The sequence below is a fragment of the Halichoeres trimaculatus genome, unplaced genomic scaffold, assembly GCF_033239565.1.
Source record: "Halichoeres trimaculatus isolate MK-OKI-2021-1 unplaced genomic scaffold, fHalTri1.1 fHalTri1_scaffold_8, whole genome shotgun sequence".
Taxonomy (NCBI): domain Eukaryota; kingdom Metazoa; phylum Chordata; class Actinopteri; order Labriformes; family Labridae; genus Halichoeres; species Halichoeres trimaculatus.
The window spans coordinates 12,638,050-12,664,662 of record NW_027437186.1 but is presented as its reverse complement, the minus strand read 5'-3'; the positions used below and the strand labels follow the sequence as shown (position 1 = coordinate 12,664,662).

General features: G+C 39.3%; 1 protein-coding gene across 1 annotated transcript; it reads left to right on the top strand.

Moving 5' to 3' along the window:
- Window positions 1–6,273: 6,273 nt before the first annotated feature.
- On the top strand, window positions 6,274–23,278 carry opn3 (opsin 3). The gene is made up of 4 exons (XM_074676575.1): window positions 6,274–6,785; window positions 11,684–12,003; window positions 19,887–20,138; window positions 20,674–23,278. Exons 1-4 carry the CDS (start codon window positions 6,461–6,463, stop codon window positions 20,944–20,946), a joined length of 1,170 nt encoding a protein of 389 aa, XP_074532676.1. The 5' UTR covers window positions 6,274–6,460; the 3' UTR covers window positions 20,947–23,278.
- Window positions 23,279–26,613: the final 3,335 nt, after the last annotated feature.

The window sequence follows — 26,613 nt, the reverse complement described above, 5'->3', positions numbered from 1 at the left end:
TTAGTTACTTTTTGAGTTATGTTGTTCACAGACAAACAAAAAAAACAGACAACAAACATTGCCAAAAACATAACCCCCTTGGCGGAGGTAATAAGGTATGCAACACTGATGTGGAACAGCAGCCACACTTTGCTTTTTTACAGAACACATGAGCACAACCGGACACATTACAACAATAAAATCTGCTTCACAGAACCCTACGGTAACTCTTCAGGGACACACGGTTCAAAGGGTGAAAACAAACAAACATGGGACAGTCTGTTAGCTTAGCATTAGCAACTCCATGGCTTCAATGTCAGCAGTGTGGAAATATTTCAAGCTAGAACATAAAAACAGTCCAACAGCCACATGTGAATATATTTACTCACTAGAATCTTTCCACAAGGCATTTAAAACATAGACTGTATAAAATATGGACCTAGTCTATGCGACATCACCCGTCCGTTCCTGATGCAGAGTAGTGAAGCAGATCGTTGGCAGGGGCCGTATTAGATATGACGCTGGCTTTTAGCTTCCTTTTTATCAGCTATAAGGCCCCCACAAGTCATGTGAGTGCAGCTGTGGCTCTGATTGGATTAACTCTTGATCTTAATATCTTCTCTGTGTGCTGATACAGAAATTAGCATTTCAGACCCAAGTCGTTTTTTAACCAGGCAGTAAATAGGCTTTGCAACGCCGTAAAAGTCAGTATTTTCTTTGTTTTTTTTTTGGCTTGGTGTGTACCTGGTTTCCAGTCTTTCTGCAACCAGCTTCAAGCAGATTCTTGATGAACAGCAACTTGTAGCACTAAATCCATCTTTCTCTCCACGTGTTGAGGTTTGCAGTGCCTGAAGAAGCTAAACAGCCCCAGAGCATCACTGAGTCCCCACCATGCTTCACTGCAGGCAGGGTTTTCCTTTCGACACATAATTTGTTTTCCCTCCTCCAGACGAGAGACATAGAGGCCCCAAAAGCTCCTATCAGAATCCCAAAACTTCCCTGGATTATTTATGTGGTTTTTGAGCATATTGGAGAAAAATGTTCTGATGCTTGTGGGTCAGTAACAGTGTGTCTTGTAGTTTGACCATGGAAACCCTCAGTGTTCAGTATGTTACTGTGTAAGTCTTAGTTCCTGCAGTCAAGTCTTGCTACAGGTCTTTTGCAGTCTCTCTTTTTGACCACCTGCCTTCTCAGGAACCTGGTGGCTGTTGGTGATAGCCTTCCCGTCAATATGCCCCGATGTGGTGCAGCCTTAGTTTATTTCAAACTGTGCTTCCAACAGTATCTCTAGAAACCGTTAGTGCCTTTTATATCATTCTTCATCTATTTCCTTGTTTTGTAGGATAGTGATGTTTTGTCTTCATCTTTTTGTTATTTCTAGCATGCAGTACAACATCTCCATGAAAGTACCCTTATTTGATTTCCTTTATGCAGCACACACCTGAACCAACTAATGAAGCCCTTGATTAGTTGCATCAGGTGTGCTTGAGACGACACCTCATTTGGGGATGTGACCTATCAGCAATTCTATTCAGGGGTTTTAATCATCTTGAGACTGCACATAAGCTATTTAATATGTGATTGTTTTATTTGTTTGTTGCAAACAGCAGAGAGTGTGTACATTTTCTCTTTAAACCTTATTTGTAATGGGGGTTGAATAATTTTGAGTGCAACTATAAGGGATGGTCGGAGAAGCTACAGATCTTACAGGTCAGTGAGTGAATTCAGCATAAGACATAAAAGAACAGTGCCTTGTTTGTGAAGCTACTGTTATCTGTGAACACATCATGTCTCTGTTTCCTTTGTATAAAATCGCACACCAGGCCAGTAACAGGATCAAAGCAACCTTTAATGCAACAGTAATCCTGGACAAAGGACATGCTTGAGATGTACATCAGCAGCATCAGAACATTTCAGGCTCGAGGGTCTATTTGGCTTACCATGAGCAGTCAGTGTGCAATGCAATGATGAGTGCACAGACCTTTCTGAGTGTATGTATCATCATTTTGTACCACTCTCGCAGTTCATTTTAGTCAGATCAGCCAGTTGCCATAGTGTCACTGTTTGCAAAATACAATTTTCACAGTATCCCTTGGAATGCACATGGCAACCATCAACTCACTGATTCTCAATTAATATAAGCTAGCATTTTTGCCCTGACAGGATGATCTGAGCAGCAGAGTGTGAGAATAAGAAGGAAGAAGGTTCTTGCTGTAGATGTTGGGAATTGCAACAAATAAGTGACATGTTTGCCAGAAAAAAAAACAAGGTGTGTCCAATATTTATGTAGTATGGTGGCCAGCAGGTGTCAGATGTTTTGCAAAAGCAACAAAACAAATGCAAACAAAACAACACAATAGACGTTGAAAGAAATTGGTTATCCCAATGGACATCGAAAAGACATGAAAGTAAGTAAAGGATTGTTTTCTTTTTTGACTTCAGCTAAGATAGATATAGCTTTAATGCTAACGTTATGGCATGACTTTTTCTTAAAGGTTCATATATGATAAATATTGCAGAAATATAAGTACCACAAAGGATATCACAAGCTTCATAAAAGAAGTAAATACAAGAGATGAATGTTTTACTTACTGTTTTTCCGTTGTGTTGTGGTGCTTGCATTATTTTTGTGGCCTTTGCAAATCATCTGACATATTCCAGCCAGGGTAGAATGGCACATGGTGAGCATGTCACACTGTGGGTTAATTTAACCAGAGTTAGAATGAATACAACAGAGTGATCCAATAACACCAAAAGCAACATTTTTCATCAGTTTAAAATATTAACAGCTAATGAAAAGGCAATAATATTGTAGAATATATATTACAACGGTCCATGTGGACAATATGGTCTAGGGTGGAATATGTTGCAGCATATTACCCCTAAGCTAAACAACTGCATTGGATCCATAGAGTTCCTTCCTTCCTGACAGAACATGAAGAGGATGATACTAATGCATGTGTGACAAAGTGGGTGAACTCTTTCAGGTACCACTTGTCAAAGAAATAACAACCAACTCATTACTCTTTTCAGTTATTTGTTTTCTGTAATTTGCTCTTGTAACATTTGCTAACACTATCTTGGGTTTGTTTGTGTTGGTCTTGTGCTACAGATCACATCAGAGCACAAAGTAAGTTAAAGAACACACTCCATCTTTAGTTGTAGTCATTTTTATTTAAACCTTAGGTGCACATTCTTTTGAAAACTTTTCTTTGTTCAAACTTACCTTTTGTTTGTTCTGTTTAGTTGCCATGCTGTGCCCACCAATGTAGAGGGAGCGGGCCCAGCACTTCCTGGCTTTTATAGGAGTGGTGATGTCATTACTGACATCACCAGGCCGTACCAACTGTGTGGGGGGATTTGCTGCTGGATGGAGTTTTTGTTTTCATTTTTGTATTGTTTGGGGGAACAGTTTTTTTTTTTTCTCTTTAGAAGATCATTAAGTTCAAGGAAGCTAAGGCTTATGTTGTTATGAAGTTGATTCTATTTGTTTTGGGTGCAAGAGTAATGGTTGGGGGGGCTGCTGCCTTAATTTCTGTTGCATTTATGTGGGTAGACACATGTAATTTTTTCCACTGTAAATAAATACCCACTTTTGGAAAAGACATCTGCCGTGTTGCCTTCCTGCCACCTTCCTTAACACTCAAGCTATATTACACTGGGATATTTTCACTGTGAGAGGACTTCTTCTTTAAATGACATTTTTTCAAAGGATCACCTGACCAGAATGAAAACTAGAAAGATGTTAAATCAGATCCTAATGAGGCCGCAGTGAAGCTGATCTTTACCCTCAAGGATAAATCATTGTAGATACAGTCCACTGTGCCTCAGTTTTCATTGTGTTGCCTCTGACTATTCTGCATCACTTGTCCATATTTAATTCATGTTGTATTTTTTGCTTAATAAAGTGGGAATGTATTATCTAAGAATGTGTCATCTCATTTTTAAAAGGTCTAACTTAAAGCATGTGTCCTTCATTTTAGGAAGGATGGATGATGTTTTATGCAGGAATTTTTCTTTTTTGACATTTTGACGATAACACAAGGGTCTGCTGCATTTCATGACTTCAGTTTTATCTTACAAATTTGTAGAGCAGGCATTGTCCCACCCAGTTAATATCACCAACAGGACAGTGTTGTGGAAAGTTTATTTCTGTCACAGTACCTCCTCTGTGACGTTTGCCCCTAGGTGCATGTTCTTGTCTACTTTCAGAGGTTTTAGTGTGAATGTTGGGCGCTTGTAGCATTTTTGTCCTCCCTCCCCCAATTTCTATCTGTTGTCTTTGCTTTCCTAAACTTGTCCTGGTTATTTAGCCAACAAATCCACCATCCAATCTATGAATAACAACCCTGCCTCAGCAGACTGTTGTTCCATTTGTATTTTTATTCAACATAATTTTTCATTTTTGTCATTTTTTTCACAGTCTTATGTTGGTAGGTTTAATAATTCTGGACAGTGAAGCTCCAAACATGTTAATTGCTTGGATTTTGGTGTAAATAGAAAAGGTGGTTACTTTTAAATTAAGACTCATTTTTGTCTGTAGGAGTATTTGTTTCAGGGAGTATTACAAATAATCTGCTTTTCCACACACACACAAAAAAAAGAGTGTGAGAAAGGGATGCTTCATGTGTTTCAGGGAATGAAGATTTCATCTTCCAATTAATTCTTTGGACAGTGCTCTGAGACACAATGCCCAATACAATACACAGTATTTTAAGAGACTGTTAAAGAACCAGCATTTTTTTTCTTTATCTGTACACACGCACATGTGTGTGTCTCTGTGTAAGTCTCATTAACAGATCCTCCTCCATCATGTCATGGTGTGAAGTCAGAAAGTACCATCAATTTGTCAATCATTAGGAAAATGGGGCCACAGAATTTGCTTTCAAAATAAAAGTATGCAAAGTGAAAGCACACAAGTGTTTGCATATACGTTTTGCCACTTCTACATATCAGCGACTCAGTTTGGCCTCTTCAGTCAGAAAAGTCTGCATCATCCACTGCACCCATTGAATAAAACTTTTTATAATAGGCAATTATAATGAAATGTTTGTGACCACTACTTCCATAATGTATTTTCCTCTTTTATTTTATGGCTCATACAATATCTGAATCCATGGTGGAAAAAAAAAGGTTTAGCCAGCCACCATTCGCTTTATGTGGCAAGACACTAAACTACAGCAAAGCTAACAAAGAAGGATCAGTATGAGGTACCTGAGGTGACATTAATGGTTCAAACTAATCTGTAAAAAAGGACACTGTAAGGCTTGGTGTGACACAAATAAAGAAAATGAATTTGCTATAAAGCCAATTACAGAAATTTTTGACGTTGTCCACACTGAAAATGAAAGAGATGCCTCTTTCATGAGTCTAAAATGCAAACAATACTATGAACAGACTTTTCATTATAGTAGTTTGTGAGGTTATTCATAAAAATCTGATCTATTGCAAAAAAAAGTTACTATGAATAGGATATATCAGTCTACTTCACTGTAAAAGATGAAATTCAAAATGATTTTAAACTAACTGACCCAAAAATATAGAGAAAACATTGATGTCTGCGACAAACTGATTTACTCAGTTCAACAAATCCATAACATCAAGATTAGAAAATAAATATTTTAAATATACTTCAAGATTATATTGCATAAAAACTTATTTCATCAGTACCCTTGTATAACTTCTAGGAAGATGAGTTACTTAATATTTTTCATGCTTTTATGGTTTCACCATTTGGCAATACAATGGGGCTGATTCTTTGATTGGTTAAGAATGGTAGAAAGGTCATGTAAAATACTATGACACCAACAGAAATGCACACCACACATTTGAAGAAACATCTAACATTCAAGCATATTTTTGATACCAACCTTAATTTGTCAGTGTCTCTACTACTCAGTCAAACTCCAAGAAAAAGCTCAATGAACATGTTATTTATCAATATGGCCAGTATGGCCAGAGTATGCCTTCATGAATGTAATACCTCAGCATTTATAGTTAAGGAATGACAGGGAAGCCACTCCAAAAGAAACAGAGGAAAAAAACCTGTCCTGACCCTCCTCAGAAATACTTTGAGTTCTTATCAAGTACACTAAAAATGTGGTCATAAATAAATCCTTGAATCCTGAATGAAATAGGAAACTGACGTTTAGGCTTTGAGTATATTCCCGTGGTTTGTTGATTTCCATCAATGTAAATTACGTTTAAATGAGGCTGCGTTTGTGGCCGAGCAGGGCAGGGACTGTTTTATTTTGAAGGTGGAGTCGGAAACCTAACACGTCTGATTCGTGCGTGTGACGGTGGTTCATTGACCCACTTTGATCAAAAGGCAGTCTCGAGCTGGTTTGAATGAGCGGCGCGGGGAGCGCGTGGAGGAGAGCGTGTTGAGACAGTGTGTGGAGACAGTCTCGTGTCCAGGACGCGCGCTCTCACTCCATGCGTAGTACAACACAATGCTGGAACCCAAGTTTCCACACGCGCAATGAATCCCGCTAACGAGACCAGAGTCGGTAGAAGTGTAGACCCGTACCATCCCCTGTTCGCCGCTGGAACCTACAAACTTCTGGCTCTGACCATCGGCACCATCGGGGTGTTCGGCTTCTGTAACAACGTGGTGGTCATCATCCTGTACTGTAAATTCAAGAGGCTCCGTACGCCCACCAATCTGCTGCTGGTCAACATCAGTGTGAGTGATTTACTGGTTTCTCTCATCGGAATAAACTTTACCTTTGCTGCGTGCGTACAAGGCGGCTGGACCTGGAGCCCGGCGACATGCGTGTGGGACGGCTTCAGCAACAGCCTGTTCGGTAAGCAACAAAAACACAGCATTCATCTACTAAAGCCATATATACAGTGTCCCTGATATATATATATATATATATATATATATATATATATATATATATATATATATATATATATATATATATATATATATATATATATATATATATATAATGATATAAATATTGTAATAATAGTGATAACAGTATTCATTTACTTTAAATAAAGAGGGCAGTCATTATTATGGGAGCATAATTGACTTTGACCTACTACCATTGTTTATCAAAGCCCATAGCTCTCATGACTTGTCCTTTTTTATTTTAAAGGAAGTGTAAACAGTGTTAAAAGTTTGCATAAATATTTAATGTAATATATATAATTTGCTAAACATACAAGCTTAAACTGATAAGTCATATTTAGGACCACTGTCCTTATTTATCATACTAGACTATTTCCTACTTGTAAATAGTCTACTGTAGCACTTCTGCCACATTTCTATAGTCTTTGTATGCTTTTCTTGCACGTGTCATATATTTATAGTTATATAAGTATACCTTACAGAATAGTCACATAATACCACCTTTTTTAAATATAGCCATTAATCATGTAGAGTATACCATCAGTACTTTTACAAAGTTGTATAAAACATTTGAAAGAGTTCAGCCCTCCACTTTTTCTCCTTTATGACCTGTACCACAGTAGTAAAACCAACATCTGACACAGCCATATTCAGAATAACGGCTGCCTTATGTCTGCTGTAACAATGCAAGATGCTCATCCCCAGTAAAGAATCTACATAAAAGGATGATATACCACAGAAAATAATCCAGATAACAGCTGAACATCATTTTGTGCACCCCGCTGATCCCAGCTCTCCCTCTCCTTCTCTCCTGAGGAGCCGCTGTAAAATCTAATGACCTTGAATCCTTTCCAGTCACACATCATTTTCCTCTGGGTTTAAGTGTTTCTTTTATGCAAAAGGAGTTCATTCTGCAGGTACTTGCTTTGTGCGAAGGAGTGCTTTTGTCACAATAATTGTCCTTTATTGCTAGTGTATCTGTGTAAAGCTTGAGACGTGTGAATGAACAGTGAGGGTCAGCCTGTAAGTCACCCTGCAGGAATTGTAGCTCAGGAGGAAGGGGGTGTGATAATGAGCTCATTAGAGTAACACCCTTCAGGCGTTTGCTGCCCTATCAGGGAGCTAAACACATTATTGCCCCGTGATTGTCTGTGCACATGATCTAAAGAACATGTTTGTCTGTAGTACCACGGGCTGCAGCGCTGGATTTGCTGATCTAGTTTCATTACATATGTTACATCTTAAAAACTGCATAGTTTGTGGTTTCTTTGCAATATTTGTTCAAATTTGATTCCAAAGAGGAGGGAACGTCTTTCTGCTTTATTGACATTGAGCAGATAGGGTGTTGTTTCTTGGCCCTCTCTCTGATGAGCTTGGCAGATGATGGAGATTTCAATTACAGCGGGTACACATCCTGAGGACTCTCCTACCCCTCCCTCATTATTCACAGTGCACTACATGAGCTTAAGGAGGCCTGATTTTACTCTGTTTGATATTTCAAACCTGGAAAACCCTCCAAGGTGAAATGTTGTCATGATATGATATGTGTAGAGCTGTGTGATGAAATAATTTAGTTTGTCTGTTTTGAATAGGCTTGACAGTCCACTGCTGAAAGGTAAAAACAAGCAGTGTTTTTGCTTGCAAAAAGCAATCACAACCACTTGCTCTTATCCTCAAAGTCAAAAGACTTTTGAATTTCACCTTGATAAAAGATGAAGGGTTTGAATCTCTGGACATCTGGAAGTTAAGATAGTATGGACTTTGCATATGTGGGCACCAAGCTGCCTCTTAAGTCTTGCCAAAGAGCACCAGAGACGTTGATTTGTTTCATGCAAAACTACTTTCAAGGCTAGAGTCAACTTTTTTAATTGAGGGCACCTCTGTGATAATTCAGCCCTAAGTAATAAAGTGGGATTAATGAACACTGAAGGAATCCTTTCACCCAAAAATTGCATTTAAATTGTCAAGGGCAGCTCACCTATCAGCCCCTCAAAGGCTGTAGATAATCAACGCAGAAACTTCCACTGTTACAAAGGCTCTGTTCACACTGCAGTTAAAAGTACTGAATCTCCATTTTTTCACGTAAATGTACTGTGTTAACAGGACAAGTCACATTGTATCTGACTTTTTTAAAGCGGATTCAAATGTGGTACTCAGTGTTTTCCCCAGGTTTACAGCCTTGAGGGGGAGGCGGTGACATTGTCAGCAGCCGAGGGGGGGGGGGGCAGTTCAGGAGAGCAAGTGTTGTGTCTTAACAGAGAAGACGTTAAGAGATGTGTCTTGTGGTAGTTTTCCAGCTCTCTGTCCACTACATGTAAAGTGCTTGTCTTTGTGTGTATATGCGCGCACATTTGTGTGTCTGTGAACACGTTGGGGCAGAACTCCGCTGTGCATGAAACAGCAGGAGGAGAAATGTGAACGCAACGATTTGTATGTTAGATGAATAACATATGACTATTTAGTCTGTTAAATTAACGATAAAAGGTATAGAACTGATTTATGAAAGCAGGAACTCTAAACCACTTCTGCTGTGATCTGGGGCTAAACGGAAAATAAATGCAACTGAGACGTCATTCTGGGGTGACACACGTCACAGTTCTGCATCACAGACAAAAGCAGAGTTTGGCGAGTCACCTCTGGTACGTAAACTGTACACATCGCAGTCTGCAGACAGGTCACAGTTAAAAATGTAATTTGAATAGCCAAACAAAAAAATGGAAGTGAGCATTAAGATCTGCAGTGAGAGCATAGCCAAAATAAGGCCAATGTGGAACACTGCAGTTCCTCGAGTGTCCACTTAAGATACTCATGTTAAAATGCCTGTCTCTCCAGGACAAATAAACATGTTTACAGCTTTGGAGTCTAAGAGAACAGGGCAGTTAGTTTTCTTAGTCTTGCTTAATTAGGAGCATGGCTGATGGGTTGTGGCTGTTTGCCAAGTAGCTGAAGGCCCGCCTCCCCTCCACCCCCACATCTTTACCCTCTTTTTCAGGTAGACCATGAGGTTGGTTAAGGCCATGTCCACACGTAGCCAGGGAAACTGCATATATTTTTATACGCTTTGGCCTGTCGTCAACACAAAACCAGAGTTTGACACAGCTAAAGGCAATGTTTTCTAAAAACCCCGGTCAAAGATGAGCTTTTAGAAAACTGTTGTTTCAAGGTTTTGTGTATATGCTGGGAAAGAGATTTTTTTTACAGCTGAATGACAGGGGTTCATTCTGATTGGCTGGCACATGTTGTACGTTTTGAAAAACCCATCCACCTATGGGTTTGGCATGCTTTAAGCCACCATTATAAGCAGATTTGCCCGGTTATGTGTGGACGACAGTATTTAAACAAATACCTGCCAAACGTGCATAAGACGTGAGTCAGCCTTTTCATTATAGTGATTGGCTCCTCTGAGCTTCGAAACTTTTTCCTCAGAAACCCTGAAAGCTGCCACGGTTACTTCTTACATCGTGGCTTGAAGTCTTGATGTCAAATAACTAAAAAAAGAAACCTGCTGAGAGTGGCACAGGATTTTGCAGAACACAGATTATTTAATATCAACCTACTTTATTATTTTTTTCCTTTACTGTTTTTTTTACTGTTTTTTTTCTGAGTTTGTCTGATTTAAAGTGGGGGGACTTTGTTGATAATTTGACTCTCAGTAGACACCAGTAAACAGAAATGCTGAAAGCACTCCATCCTTGAGAATAAGCCAACATTGTTAGCTGCAGCTCAGCTCCAAGCCCCTACTGATATCCTGAATCCTCTGAAGAGCATCAGGAAAAAACATCTATTTTTAATTTAAGACTCTCTTCTTCAATATTTGCCAAATTTTACTCACCAGGCCCTTTTATTTTGAAAGGAGTCCACCTATGCTGATAATCTGGCTTCTGTTAAAACCATTCGACATCAGGCAGCTCAGCTAGCAGCCCCTCTTGATGTCCTGTTTCCTCTGAAGAGCATCAGCAGGGAAACAACTTATTAAGTCATTATGCTTTTATTTATGTGGTTTAATGGTCTTTTCTTCTAAGTAAGGGATACAGTTCTTAAAATGCATGATAGATGGCTAAGCATTGTTAAAACTTTATCTTGCTAAATACAGACCTTAACTAAGTTAAAAAATTGAATGCTTTATTCTATATTTCCCCACTTATACTCATTTCCCCCCTTTAGAAAACACATCAAAGGAAGATTAAAAGAGATCCCGCAGCTCTATCTGTGTCCTTTAGTTTCCCTATCTTGTTATATATATGACGAAGAGGAGGTTGATGTCAGTGTGTCCGACATGCACTGGCCAGAGGGACTGCAGCAATAAGCCCTGGCAGCTCTGTCAATGCTCGTCCATCCGCCCTGAAACCGGAGCAGGGCAGACAGGAGTCACTGCACTCAGTCTGTTCAGGGACACTTGTGTTGCTCTCTTCAATCAAGAGACTAATGAAATGAGGGTACGACATGATTGTCATTGGATTAGTTCACAGTTTATGAGATGAAGAAATTGTATCTGGTTTGCAGATGTTCAGTTTTTTTTTTAAAGCATAAACAAATGATGTGAAAGGAGAAATGCTACAAGTTAATTTGTGTTAAAATTAAATACATCCTTAGTTTAGAACAACTTCAGGTGGTGTGCCGAAAGCAAAACTCAGATTCATGTGTGTGTGCTTGTGTGTGTGTGGAGAGGAAGAGTCCCCATGGTTTTAAGGATCCATGACAAAACACTTAAATGTGATGTTCAGAGTGCATGATAAAACTCACTGAGTCCAAATAGACGCTGAGTAGCCACTGACCCAGATCCTGCCCTGATCGCTCTGTACTACTCAGCATGTCTGTCTGCTCTCCTCTCCCTGCTGCCAGGCATTGTTTCCATCATGACTCTGGCAGCCCTGGCTTATGAGCGCTACATCCGGGTGGTCCATGCACAGGTGGTGGACTTCCCCTGGGCTTGGCGGGCCATTGCCCACATTTGGCTGTACTCTCTGGCCTGGACGGGAGCCCCCCTGCTGGGTTGGAACCGCTACACACTGGAGATCCACAAGCTGGGGTGTTCACTGGACTGGGCCTCTAAAGACCCAAATGATGCCTCCTTCATCCTCCTCTTCCTCCTGGCTTGTTTCTTTGTGCCTGTGGGCATCATGATCTACTGCTACGGGAATATCCTCTACACTGTGCAAATGGTAGGCCATGTTTATTTGTTCTGTTCTGCATATTTCATAAATTATGAATGAGTTCAACAAATAAACAAAATGAATTACACTAACTTATGAATGGAATGCTGCTGCTGCTGCTGCCGCTGCTGCTGCTGCTGATGCAGATAGGGATGGGTACCTTTCACATTTGAAACAATTCCATATTGATGCCCAGTACCCGGCAATCAGTATTGGTACTCAACCGTACCAACTTTTGGTACTTCTGTGTGTGTTAATGAATATTAATTTGTTTCATAATAAAATCTCAGAGTTTTTCAATCAAACATACTTACTTCGCAGTATATAAGCTTGCAGTGCTGTGTTCATGTCCAGCATGGAAAATCCCCTACTCTCAACTCCCTCACAGTCACAGGGATGCGTTTAGGTACCTAAAAATAGTACTGTTTGATTTTATGTGAATCTGTACTACAGACATAATTTGGGCAGTACCTATGGAAGTTTCTAATTCGGTACCTATCCCTAGATGCAGATACAGGGAGCAAACATTACAGATAGATGGAGACTAGCTGTGAACCAGAGAGCATCAGTTATGAATGATATCATCAAAGTTAAAGCACAGATATGCCTCAAGTCAGGTCAAGGGGCCAAATTTGGCTCCATTTTCATACATACTGCAGCTTTCATCATACAGTGTGTTAGCTTTGGCACTAGGTAAGTCATGTTCTAAATGATGTGTACATTTACCTTTTCTGTCAAGGTCACAAACCAGACTAAAGTCTGTCCAGTAATGTCTCACTTTGTATCAAAAGACCACATGGAAACACATCAGAGGACACAGGACTGGATTAAAGTTATTAAAAATTGGGGCATAAAAATAATTCAGAATGCAGGATAAGAAATATTTGGGACCTAAAATTTTTTTGCATGTGAAACTAGTCTTAAAAACATCCTGAAAAACCATCCCCGATGTAATCTAGAACCTGATCCTGCCATTAAAAACATCCTGACATATTTTCCCCATATCACCCCCTAATGCTCAGCAGACTAAAGCCAATCAGCCTTCACCTCAACCTGCTTTCCTGTAACCTTGTTTCATTTGTTTAACAGACACATCTGGAGGGACTGTGAGCAAGCAGAGTTTATTTTTGTAATGGTATTGGGCTCACAATAAGGTTAATCGTAGTTGTGACTTGTAGAGGACTGGGATGTCTGCCTAAACTTACCAAGAAAGATATGACTGCTCTTTGGAGCTTCTCCACTCTGCAAAATCTCTTCGCCCACAATTTCCAAGATTTAAATTGATTTTTTTATGGGCCGTCGGGTTTTGTCAATATGCCTCCAAATGTTTAATACCAGCGCAGATAATTGTCCCAGTCGAGAATCAGTCTATCCCCAATGGTGATGAATTGTGCTTGAGATGTGTTCTGGATAAGAAGCATACACCAAGAAGAAACTCTTCTGAATAAATGAACACTTTCTCATAAATCAACCTGATAAGATCTAACTGCTCTACCAGCAAGGAGCTTGAGTACAGTTTATTTGACATGTACCTGTATTCTCTTGTTTCCCTCCTGTTCCATCCTCCTGTTGTAACAAAGGTCTGTATTGCTGCCTTTTACCAGGACGACTCTTTAAGTTTTGACTTCACTTCAGGGAAGCTGATGTGCTGCCCATGTTTTCAGTCCACACTGAATCAGTTAACTGAAATAATATGGTGATATTTTGTAGAAAATGTCAAATGTTCTGATCAGCTGTGCACTTAGTGTCTGACTGGATATGTAGCTACTGAAGCTAGAGGGAGCTGAGTTTGTCAGTGTGTTGCATTTGAACTGTTCATCTAAACTCTGAGTGAAGCAGAGGACCATGATGTGTTCAAATACTAGCTTCAGCTCGCTAGTTTCTCCAAAGGTCAACAAAAACAGCTTTTAGTGACATTTTACACCCTCTCAGTTGTGTTCTCACACTGACTGCCACCACCTCTCAGTGCAAACACTCAGTAATAGTAACTGTAACACAGCATCAGTTTGTGTCCACTGTACCCACATCAGTTTGTCACCTCCACTGTGACTGACCTTTGAACTGCTTCCAGCACTTTTCTAGCGCTGAAAATAAACAAATGTAAAAGAGAGAAATGTGTGCAGAATATATTTAGGATATTAACACTTTGGGCCCAAGCAGATAAAGACCCTGCAGACTCCTGTGGCGTTTTCATTTTAATGAAAAATCCTTGACCCTCTATGGCCAAGAGCTGCCCTTGGCTCCTTTTTCATTTCGCCTCCATTATCAATAAAATACTTCAGGGCCTTCAGGGCTCCATCTGTACAGTAGGAATAATTGGAAAGCTCATTGTTCTTGATGCGAGCGCTGTGCTTTAGAAGTGCAGCCTTTCAGCCTCACAGACGTCATCATCTGATGAAGACAGCCTGGTCATACAGTATATATGACATGAGCAGGCCTGTAGTAGTGATCCCGGCAGAAACACAGCTGAACGTTCATCTGAAGCCAAAAATTCTCTGATCTGTTTGTGGCTGGATCGAGCAGATGGCCAACGAAACATTTGGACAGCATTGTGTGTAAGCAAATGTGTGAATGAGAAAAAAAAAACATGCAATCCTTTAAAAAAATGACCCAGATTTCTGTCTACAGTTTGGTGTTGCTGATGTGTTTTATATTTCTAAATGCTTTCAGAACCACAAAACTCTCTGAACACATATAATATAAATCAGTGATGATGTTTTGTTACTTCAGCAACAAAAAATAAACATCCTGAGCACTGACATCTAATTTTCCTGATTTTAATTTCAAATGTCCCTGCAGACAAACCATTTCACACCAATCAACCTTGGATGTTCTGTTAATACTGCTGCAAAGAGGAATAAACAGGATGTTCTTTTAAAAAGGTTAAAACCCAGACTAAAGAGACTCCTTTCGTCACCACATGTCGGTTAAAGTATGTGTGGTGAGGTCATTTCTGCAGACAATATGCCCTCCGCCTGTCTGATGAGTGTATCATTTTCTCATTATGTAGCTGTATTTGGGACAATTCTGTGTGCCAGTCATTGTTCAGAGGAGTGGCGCTAACAGCCAACAGTCCACAGGTCTGGCTTAAAGACAGGGACCAGGGGACATTATTGTTTCTCTTTCCTTCGCAAACCTGTGAATGGGAAAAGTCACTCAACCATCACTGCTCTCCTTCTTTTACTTTCAGTTAGCTTTGGGGTAATAACATGTCATCAAGTCAATAGTTTGTTCCATAGCTTTGGTGCTGCTCAGTCCTATCATAATACTTGACGTGACAATAATCAGAATCAGAATCAAAAAGTATCTGAAGAACACAAGGAATTTGACTCCAGTTTACCACACTCTCTGTACAGTTATTGTAAATACACACTAAATGTTACAAAACTAGACAAAACTAGAGCTTAATTAGTAAGAAAAAAAATGAAATAATATTAATGATATAATAATAATAATAATAATAATATTAATAATAATAATAATAATAATAATAATAATTATAATAATAATAATAATAAAGAACTTTGTACATAGAAGGAAAAAAATATATACACATTTAAGTTAAAAAAAATAAAATAATGCACATTGATCTCAAAGTACCAACGTCTTAACAGTACAGCTGGGACTGGTAGCTCTGCTGTGCCATAACTACAGACATCACTTAGCCTGGCTCTTGTTTGTAACTCTGACAGCTAGAAATCCAAAATGCTTTTTTTTATTTATTTATTTTTTTATTTTTTTATTAAGCTTGAGCAGATACAGGTCTTAGGAATACAATAAGCTTGAGTCTAGATAAATCATGGCCTATTGTATGTATATCCTCTTTATGATGGTTGTTGCCGATTTGCGGCATACTGTGTCAGGTCTCTATGCAGCTGAGATAACCTATAGCCCCGTTTTCTCCAAGCGGTTTAGTTCAGTTTGTCTCGGTATGGCACATTTTTTGTGGCGTTTCCATCGACTAATCCTGGGGCAGGTTCCCAAATTACTGACCTATACTTCCCCACTTTTTGGTACCCTTCTGTAAGGGTGGGTACCCATCCAACCCCAGAAAGTGGAGCTAGAACACTGCAGTCTGATGACTGGTCAAAAGAATTGTCACTTTGCACACAACAGCGGTAAAAAAGAAAAACATTTAACAAAGTGTGGTTGTGCTTTGTAACAAAGAGCCACATGCCAATCCCAAAGAAGACGAATTACTGGATGTCTTCCATCATTGCTCTTTGTTTACTGTGTCGCGTTTTTCTTCTTCAGTAGGTTGATTAGCAGGGTACACCATGTCGCGCTACTATGGCATCAAGCTATTATGTTACTGATGCCGCTAGCACCAGCACCAGGCTTACACGCCGCCTACCCTGTGGGGGCACAGTTGGCTCTGGAAACACAAACAGGACCAGGCTTAACCAAGTCAACCCGTACCAAACTGTTCTGATCCAAACTGCTTGGTGGAAACAGGGTTTTTGTATCCCACTAAAGCCTGTTGCATAGCCTACACACACCAAGGAGCGTATCAAATGCACCATGTCGCCATCTAGTGGTCAGAGGGTGAACTGCCTCTGGCTGATATAAGCAGAGGTGTGATTTGGCAGAACATGGGTTGTGGCAGCCAAATTTGAGAAATTATACAAATATGAAGTATGAGAGAACGTTATAACAGAATAGATACAAGATGGTCACTTCTTCTCCACATGTCAGAGACAGGTGTTGTGGTGTCAATTCTCCCAGGTAGAAACAAAGGTTTATTATAAATGAGTTGATCCAAAGTTGAGAAAGTTCATCTCAGATGCTGATGTATGTTGTTTTCTGAGGCCTCCTTTGGAAATCAGCTCAGTGGCCTTCGAGGTGCTAACACTGTGTCTGTTGGGGAGCAGCTATTGGTGGTGCTTTCCCTTCTTTTTTTGAAATAATTGAATGATTTGTTTTCTTTAAAAACAGAGAATCAGGGATGACCTTTATTTTTGCTCCTGATCCGATTCTGATTTTTTTATTTTGAGTATCTGCCGATCCCAATATTTCCCGATCCGATCTTTCAGCAATGCATTAGGCAAAAAGAAAAGAAAAAAACTCCTAGAAGTTGTCCTTTGAGTTTTTATTTTATTTTAATTAAATTAAGGTATCATTCTAGCCAACATGGATATAGTTTTTTTCCTCCATTTAGTGCAGCATTGGATCAACAGAATAAAAATAAAGCTTCTCAGTGGTGCACCACAAGAAAACCTTGTATATGTGTGACAATAAGGTTGCAATTTCTTGTTTGCAATATCGTTGTACTTGTTATAATGACAAATAAAGTTATATTCTAAAATGAGTGATGATGTTCTATGATACACATTTTAATTAAAAACAAGAACTAAGGCCCCAGGCTTTTTCCAATTCTGTCTCCCCTGATCTCCGATCGTTAAAAAATGCCCCGATCCCGATCCGATCCTGATCACGTGATCGGATCAGGACATCCCTACAGAGAATACTTGCAACTTTACATTTTCTAAGTAAGTTTACATTTAATCAATAAACTATCTTGTTTCTTTAAGGTCCAGTAAGGATAAGGACACTCCTCAAACATTAATAGGAATCTAATTATGCATCATATCAATTAATATTTATTAATGTGGAAATTTGGCCTCACTTTGTTGTCCAGTCTGATACTGACCTTTCCTGAAAACTTCACCTGCTGAAACCTGAAACAGCAGAACATTTATATGGAAATAGTTCCACAAGGACTGTAAAAATATAAATAAAGAAGAAGCTGTGAATTCATGAATACAAATGGAAACTCCTGTTAATTTAGTCAGAGGCTGTAATCTTTCCAGGTGAGTCTGGAATCTACAATTTAAATCTTTCCATCTCCACACTTGTGCTGAAGAGAGTCTGCTGCTGAGGTAAAACTGCACTGTTCACATGAGCTGTCTGTAGACCTGGATGAAGAAAACTATGACGTAGACCTGGATCATGATAGCAAAAATAAGGACTACACCTTAGTAAGGTTGTGTTAGTAAGCAGGCTAAAAAATTTGAAAGCCACTTAATTGAAAAGAATGTATTTAACCTTTGTAATTCTGCCAAAAATGTGAACAGCTGAACACATACACTGGATATGGCAAACTGAAAAAAAAAAGTTCACCGTTGTAAAACATCTGGAGAAAACAGTAGCATAATACATGAGCATAGTCTAGGCCACATCCTTCTAAATAATCCGTCATTGTTCATGAGGTTTCCTAAGGAGCAGGATTATCTGAAAAGGTCTCCTACTCTAAAAAAATAAAAACAGTGAATATAAACAGTATAAACACAATGCTGTGTGTAATTTGTCCTTGGGGTAGCAGAGCTGTCACAAACTTAAGCTTACCAATAAACCAAACTCCCTCAGTGGGTTATAAGTAAGTTCCAAACTTTATTTCTGGGCTACCAGAAAGTAATGTTAAAAAATAAAGCTATCGAGTTGTCAGCAGGATTGCCTGCTACAGATAAAATATGGGACTAATTTAAGCTTCTCTTAGAGTTTGCTGAACCAAAAAAAACATTTAAAACTGTTTTAATCAGCTAAACATTGATTAAACTGACAAACTCCAAAGCAAAGTAAAGTACTTTGCTTCCTTCATGTCACGCTACACTGCTATCTGCAGTCAAGAGTTTGTAAAATGAGATCATTTCTCATCAAAGACCAGGCCCTGCTTGGCAAAAACTCAGTGTAGGGATACCATAAATGTTTTGGGTTTTTTTTCTTATTTTTAGAAATAGGTTTATTAGCATTTTGTAAGTTATATTTTGGCTTTTTGAGACAACCCAGTCTTTTCTAAGCAGTAGAGCTTCTGCAATTTTCCACCTTTCTGGTTTGTTAAGAGAAAAATTCTCAGTCTCCAAGACACCTAGGTTAAGCTGCCAAATGCATTCAGTGTTATTAAAGCCTTTTCCTCCAATTTTGGTGGGCTGTTGAATGTTCTTTATACCTTAGAGAGACATTTTTCAAGTTTTTAATACTCTCATAACTCAGTACAATACAACAGCAAACACTGTTCAGGAAATTCTTCAGAAAAACCTCAAAGGTACCGCATATCCAGAAATATACAGGCCTCCTTCATTGTGGTCCAGTTCTGGTGTTTACATGCTCATCGTAGGAGCTTTTCAGCAGTCTAAGCTGAAACGGCTTTTCTATCAAATCCAACATGATTGTGATATAAATGTGTTATTTGAGGAAGGATGCCGTTATTTAAATTAAGGGAAGACAAGACGACGGTAGACAAATGCAGTGCTTTATATACTGAGCTATTTAACTCATTTAAAGGATTTGTGGGAGCTTTGTAAGTGATCTTGAAATAGTCTCACTCACAATATTTGACTGTTCATAATCTACTATTTAAAATAAGATTGTCTGTGAGGAAAAAAAAAATACTTTAAGATGCTATTTCTCAATATCTGTGGTCGGGTGACCTTGCTGTGAGGCTGCAGCACTAACCGTTGCACCACTGTGCAGCCCCATAAACCAACTAGTAACACAGTGTTACCATACATTTGCTCTAGCACAATATCAATATCTCCATATCCCAGCTGGCCCTTCCCCCATCAAGTCTTTCCATTGTGTGCTTTTTTAATTAATTCTAATAAAATCGTAATCATTTTGTCTGAGTGTTTTTTCACACTGGGACACCAAGTGATCTTTAGTCTTGCTGTACAAGTCTTGCAGTTGTGTTAGCCCAAATTTTAGAGCTCAGAGTTTTTCATTGTTTCATCACTGAGGAGACAGAGTAACACCAGTATATCCAGAACTCAACACTAGAATGGATGCACCATTGTGCACCCAGATCTCGTTTGAATGCATATTGCTCTCCACTGCAGGTCTGTCACCTTGTCTTGTTTTCTGACCAGTGTCTATCACGTGTCTCCTGTATCTTGCAGCTGCGCTCCATCCAGGACCTCCAGACAGTCCAGATCATCAAGATCCTGCGGTATGAGAAGAAGGTGGCTGTTATGTTTTTCCTGATGATCTCCTGCTTCCTGGTGTGCTGGACACCGTACGCTATCGTCTCTATGATGGAGGCCTTCGGCAGGAGAAGCATGGTCTCTCCCACTCTGGCCATCATCCCTTCATTCTTCGCTAAGTCCAGCACTGCCTACAACCCACTTATCTACGTGTTCATGAGCAGGAAGGTTGGTACTCCTGTAGCTCTGTATTTAACTTAGAATGAACCTTAGTTAACTGTGAGCTGAAGTTTTAGTTGCTGTCTGAAATACAATACTTTTCTTTGGGGAGTCGTGATTGGCCTCTTCCGGGGTGTTCGGTCAATTTTTTCCCCTCCAGTGACCAAAGCTGAACTCTGCACAAGTAGGACAAATCAATATCTTCTCAATCAGGGGGCATTGGTTTCATGCTGCTGCAGATTGAGCAAGCAGAGAGACTCTGTGTTTGTCAAAAAGGTAGTTTTTATTTCATCTACTTGGCGTTTCACACAGAATAAGTGGGAATTTGATTTGAACAATTCTTCAAAAGAGAATCTTATTTGATTCAAGAGTAAAATCTACATCCCTGCATTTGCCTCATTTTGCAACACCTTAACATGTGCAGTCTGCATGTTTAGTGTGTAGGTGTCAGATTGTCTTTGGTCTCAGTTTGTTAGCACCCTTAGAGTGTGAGACACTAAAATCAGGGTGCTATCTCATCTCTTTTGTCCCCTTTCTTTCTCAGTTTCGTCGCTGTTTGCTGCAGCTACTCTGCTCCCGTCTGTCGTGGCTCCAGCGCAGCCTCAAAGAGCGCCCCCTGGCTCCAGTTGAGCGCCCCATCAGGCCCATCGTGGTGTCGAGGCCGTACGGCAGCAGGGACCGCCCCAAGAAAAGAGTGACCTTCAGCTCTTCCTCTATTGTCTTCATCATCACCAGCAATGACTTTCATCAGCTGGATGTGAACTCAAAGGCTGCTGAGTCCAGTGAGGTTAATGTCATCCAAGTGAGGCCATTGTGATCCACAAAGACCGGACTTCACCCTCAATTACCAACAACCCCACTCTGTTTGCCTTAGGACCTTACATGCAGTCCAAAGCCAAAATGACCCTGTGTGACCTTCCTGGATATTTCTGCATTTATACTTTCTTCTTTAGATGCGTTCAGACAGAGAGAAAAGTTTTTTTTTTCTGAAACAGGAAATTATTACGTCAGCATAATGTTGTGACCTTGTTCATTTATTGGAGTTCTTGATTTTCCAGCTTTTATTCTGAAAAATCTCCTGATGCTGTCCTGCCAGGGCCTGTCAGACTCAAGAAACTGATGAAACACTTTTTCACAATTCCCAACTCACAGACAGAAAACTCATACATCACAATTCAGATTCATGATTAAGATGACTCTTTTATTGTTTAATTACAGATAAAAGAAGTTCATGTGTGTTTATTTGGGGCTCAGGATGTGATACGGAGGAAGAGTTTAGCAGTTATGTGATTTGGTAAACAGTGAAACCACAAAGCAAAAATCGTGTCTGAGCCTCCCCCAGGTAACAGGTAATTAAGCTGTGCTTCAGAGAGCATCGCTGACTGTTTATAAAGATAGATGGCAGATCTGCGCTGACATATCACACTCATGCATCCAGAGTTTGCACTTGCAGAGCTTTGGCTTTATTGTCCCTCCTCTCTGCTTACCAAAACACACAGTTAAATCAAAAGGGAACAGACACTTCAGGTCAGTTCAGTTTACAGCGTCACAGCTTCTTTTGGTAGTCACTCATTGAAGGTCAGTGAATGCTGTGTACGAGCAAGACTGTCTTTTGCTGTTCCTTCTTTATCCTGCTAAAGCAAGAGCCATCAAGCATTATATCGCTTTTTAATGTATCAAATAATCATCAAGCTTCTCAGAAATAATGAAATTTGGATATATACCATGCTTAAGAAAAACCTTTTATATGTATAGTTTGACTTTAAGGTAAGCAGGGGGAGTTCCGAATGTCTTGGTTTCACTTTTGGGGAGCTGTCACGTCTTCTTTCTTTACATACAGTCTATGGTCATGGTTGTGTTATTATGTTGTGTTCTCACCAGCTGCAAATGGAATTGTTTGCTTGCTTAATTTGCACATATTTGAACACCAGAATATCCTGAGTTTCCTCGCTTAATATCCACATTGACATGAGTACCCGGAGACCACAGGCCGTTAATGCTAATTGGGTGGTGCTAAGGTGCTCAGTCGTCAGATAGCTGGAATCCAGTGACCGACAAAAGTTTTAAAAATCCACCAGATTATTCAACCTCCACAGTCACTTTCCCCTAAACTTGCTCTTTTTAATTCCACCTCCAATCACAAAAAATAAAGTAACAGGTAGGCCATAAGAAGGCCCAGAAGTAGGCCAAAATTAGAAACACTTATGTTATCCCCAGGGGGGAATTCAGTTTTTCAGGGAAGAGGATTAGGGCCACTGAAAAGAAAAATGTACTTTTTTTTTCAACTATTTTTGTCTGAGAAAAAAGTCAAAATTCTGACATTTTTCTCAGGAGAAATATTAATTTAAAAAAATGCCTTTTTTTGGCATCGCTAATCCTCTTCTGTAGTTCTACAGTTGCCCTTGTACACAATTAAGAATATTAATAGAAAAGTACATAAAGAATGTGAATAAATCTCAGGTGCTTCAAACATTTCTCTTTCTTATTTTTATTTATTTATTATCAACTAAAGAAAATATTTCTTAAATCTCGTATCTAAGCAAATGAAGTAAGTAATGAGTTAAACATGCCATGAAATTGCATCTTTTGCGCTGCATAATTTGTGTGATTCACCTCTTAACACTGACTTTAATTGTAATTCACTCGTGTGATTTTTTTATTCACCTTTGGTATCAGCACAACATTTCTAGAAGTGCAAACATAAGGGAACAGAGTTTAACGAGTGAAAAAATATGTATAAATGATCCCCCCTTGGTCTGAACGCAGCTTTACAACCAATTGTAAATAATCATCTGTCAGCCTGAGGTCTTAGCTGAACCTTTTTCCCCTGACAGTGTTTTGTGTGAGCAGGTAGTCTGAATGTGTGACATACTCATCCAACATCAGCTGTGGTGATAAAGTACATGATGGTGTAGTAACAGCTCGTCATATGTTTCCTGTAGAAAAAGAATCACACTTCTTTGTTCAATATAACACCCAGTACATCTGCAGAGCCGTGTCTTTAGGAGCCAGCTGTGAAATGGATCAATATGTGATAGCAGACAATTTTGGTTGGTACCCAACTGTAAAATACGCCTTAGTTCCTCAGCCATACACCGTTATACACAAACTGACCTGATTGTATATGGATTCAATAAAGAGATGCTATTTTGAGGTACTTGTCTTGTGTATTTATCTCACTTCCATCTTTATGTGCAGTGTGACAAGCAGTCAGTGTGAAATGGTATTTGGAGGATTTATATGTATGAGGAGGACTGGAGTGTAATTAGATAAAAGGAGATGAGACTGGGACCTCTGAATGCTCCAGTCAGACACTCCTCTCATAACCTCCTGAGCTGTCAGCTATGAATAGATGTGATGAATTGATTTCCATGCTGATAAAAAGCCCACTGAGTGGCGATGTGACCGGGCAGCCCTTGTTTTAATAATGGTTGGTCAAAGCATACCTTGGGGATATGCAAAGTACCTGCACTTTCTTTCTTTCTGTCTTTCAAAGACAAACTGCTCCAAAATCTGCAGGGAAAAGTTTTAAATCATGTTCCAAAGACATTTAGCTTAGCTTAGCTTAGCATGAGTCCTAAATGGTAGATAAGTGTACTCAGGTTCTGTCTCTTTATTCTAATCAAATAAGCATTAATGTGGCAGTCTAAAAAAAAGGGGTGGCAACTGATTCTATTCAACCATATTTGGTTTTCGAGAGCCAAAAGTCACCATATTCAAACATGAACGTCCCAGCTGAGAGATACTACACACTCTATAACACGAATGAAGGCTCAGTGGCCCAAACACAGTAGTCTCTGAAGAGGAGTTATTAAGCCAAATGATGGACGTTGCCATGTTGGAAATGTAGACTCGACTGCTTTTCTAAAAATCCAGGCTCAGATGAGGGGGTTTGAAATGAGGTGAGGTGTACATACATCTGAGTGTCAATTTTAATGTTTTTCCACACTTCAACATCTGCTGGAAGGAGCAGGCTACTCAGGACGTCCTCTGTCTCTGTTTGCGACTGGCATTCATCAAGTGGGTGATCAGCCCCCCTTCAATTATCTGTAGAGAAACTGTTAGATACACATCTTTGTCTTCCTCCTCTAATCATCTTTCTCATTTTGACTAAAACACCTGGACTCTAAAAAAGTAATTATTGACTTGTGTTATTAGCATTACACAGTTATTTCTTTTTATTATTGGGCATAAACCTTAACTTTATTTGCAGTCACTCTGGGTGCTCCATAAAATCCCAGGAGCTCCAAGTGTCTTAAAATGCATACCAACATAATATAATGAGCCCATCCGTACAGCCAAGTTAGCATGTCTACATAAGCTATATAAGCACTATTGTGAAGACTTGACTTTTAATAAGGCGTGTGTTGGTTTTGAGATTAAACGAAGATCACAGCAAATTGTCTTTGTTTAAGTCAACTTTTTACCCCATACAACCAGCCAAGGTAAGGTATTCATCAGTACAGTTACATATCTCTGCAGTTTGAAACATGACAACAAGTAAACACTGTCAGTTTGTGAGTAGTTTAGTAGCCATTTATATTTAGTACAGCCAACAGCCCAATGCTCGAAGCAGAGTTAATGTAACCTCACTCTTCATTTTATTGATAGACTCTCAAGTTTGAACAGACCACTGCAGAATAACTGCCGACTGTGGGTTGGAATGAACATTATCACAAACAGCTTAGCCCCTGTGTTAGCCTTTAGCTCGGGCTGTATCACTCTCATGTGTATCTTTCTTTTGCTCTTCTGTCTTTTTTCTGTCTGACAGTTAAGCTCCAGTGTCCACCATCACTACAAAATTAATCACAGAAATTGTTTTCAGCAGAGAAAAACACAGGTCTCTCTTCTCACTTCTAAATTTACTCAGCCGGCATGGTGTTGTTGTAGAAACTTAGACGTGCCATACATCAATTCTGTTCTGCTCAACCCAACTGGTAAGCTAAGAAGTAGCATTTCTAAATTAACAATATTTGCACTGATAATCTTGTGTTAAAGTGTGAATTAGGATCAGGCATATATTTAGAAGGGAGATGTTTGCAAGATCACTTAGCAAGTCCTCACAGTTCCTCTAAGTAAAACATGCACTTCTTCTGGGCCCAACATGTGTTTCCTTTGCTTTTGCAGTCAACCGTTTTTGAACATGGCTTCGTTTTGCCTTTTGTTTATCACTAAATTTAAGAGTTAGCTTGACTGACAGGCTACGTCTATTGGGTCTCCGTGTGATCAGGAGGGATGCTAACATTTGCCCACAAAATGTATCACACAAAATGAACAGCCACTTCCTCTGACCGCATTTTCCTGCAACTGAAGGATGACATACACTTTTATTTGAACATTTTCAGGTCCTTTCTTTGCAGTTTTTCAATCCCGATTCAGTCTTCTCATGATGTTCCCTCACCCTACAGCATGCCCTGATTTTATCGTCTTTCTTTCTCTAATTAAGACCATTATTTACAAAATGAACATCCTGCTCTGATAAAGACAACTGAGGCTGAGACTCATTAACTCATTAGGGAAATGTTACAGGGTGAATTTAATTAATGAGAATAGAATCATTCTCTTACAGGCTCCCTTTAATCTGGCTTATTTCGCCGTCAGAGGAACAACCCTTTGCTAGTCATTTGAATCAGACCATACACATATGGTGAAAACGGCTTTATCTCACAATGATTAAGAATCCTTAATCATCCCTAAATTGTCATCAAAATCCACCAGCTACTTTTTGAGTTATGTTGTTCACAATCAGAAAGACAAACTCACCCAAAAACATAACCTCCTTGATGGAGGTAATAACTTCTGTACCGTAATCTTTAATGCCTGAAGTCACCTCTTTTCTCAGGTGGTTGGTTTTATAACAGACGACTGACAGCATGCCTTTCTTGCTAAAAATATTTGCCACAGGTGACATTTTTGACCTTTTAAAAGAAGCAGGATGAGTTTTTTTTTTAAGGACAAAAACAACCTTAGAATGAATAAGACAAGATCAGGAATGAGATAAAATGTAAAATTTTGTCCACAAGGGGGCACTAAAAGTGACTCAAAACAGCTGGTCCACACAGCCAATATCAGGTCTGGACTTAAACATATTAGCACGTGATTCTGACAATCTTGACTGACAGGCAGGTGTATTGTAGCAGTTTGTCAGGCCATAACATCATGGTCTTAAACGAGGGTTTTGCAACCTGTGGCTTTTTGCCTCCTCTGCAGTGGCTCCCTTTAAAAATATTATTGAAGAACATTTTATATTTTTTCTTACAGAGGATATCAATGATGAAGAACACTGACATTTTAAAATCATAATTTAATATGATTTTTAATACTATTTTGTTGAACTGAATACGCAATATATTTTGCAAGAAAGCCAGCTCCTACATTGCCTCCAACTGCATCAACAGCCTCCTTGAACTTGTGACTAACCTTAAGTTTCAGACCCCAAGTGATTTAAAGATGCCATGAGGAGGATCTGTTTTAATTGGACTGC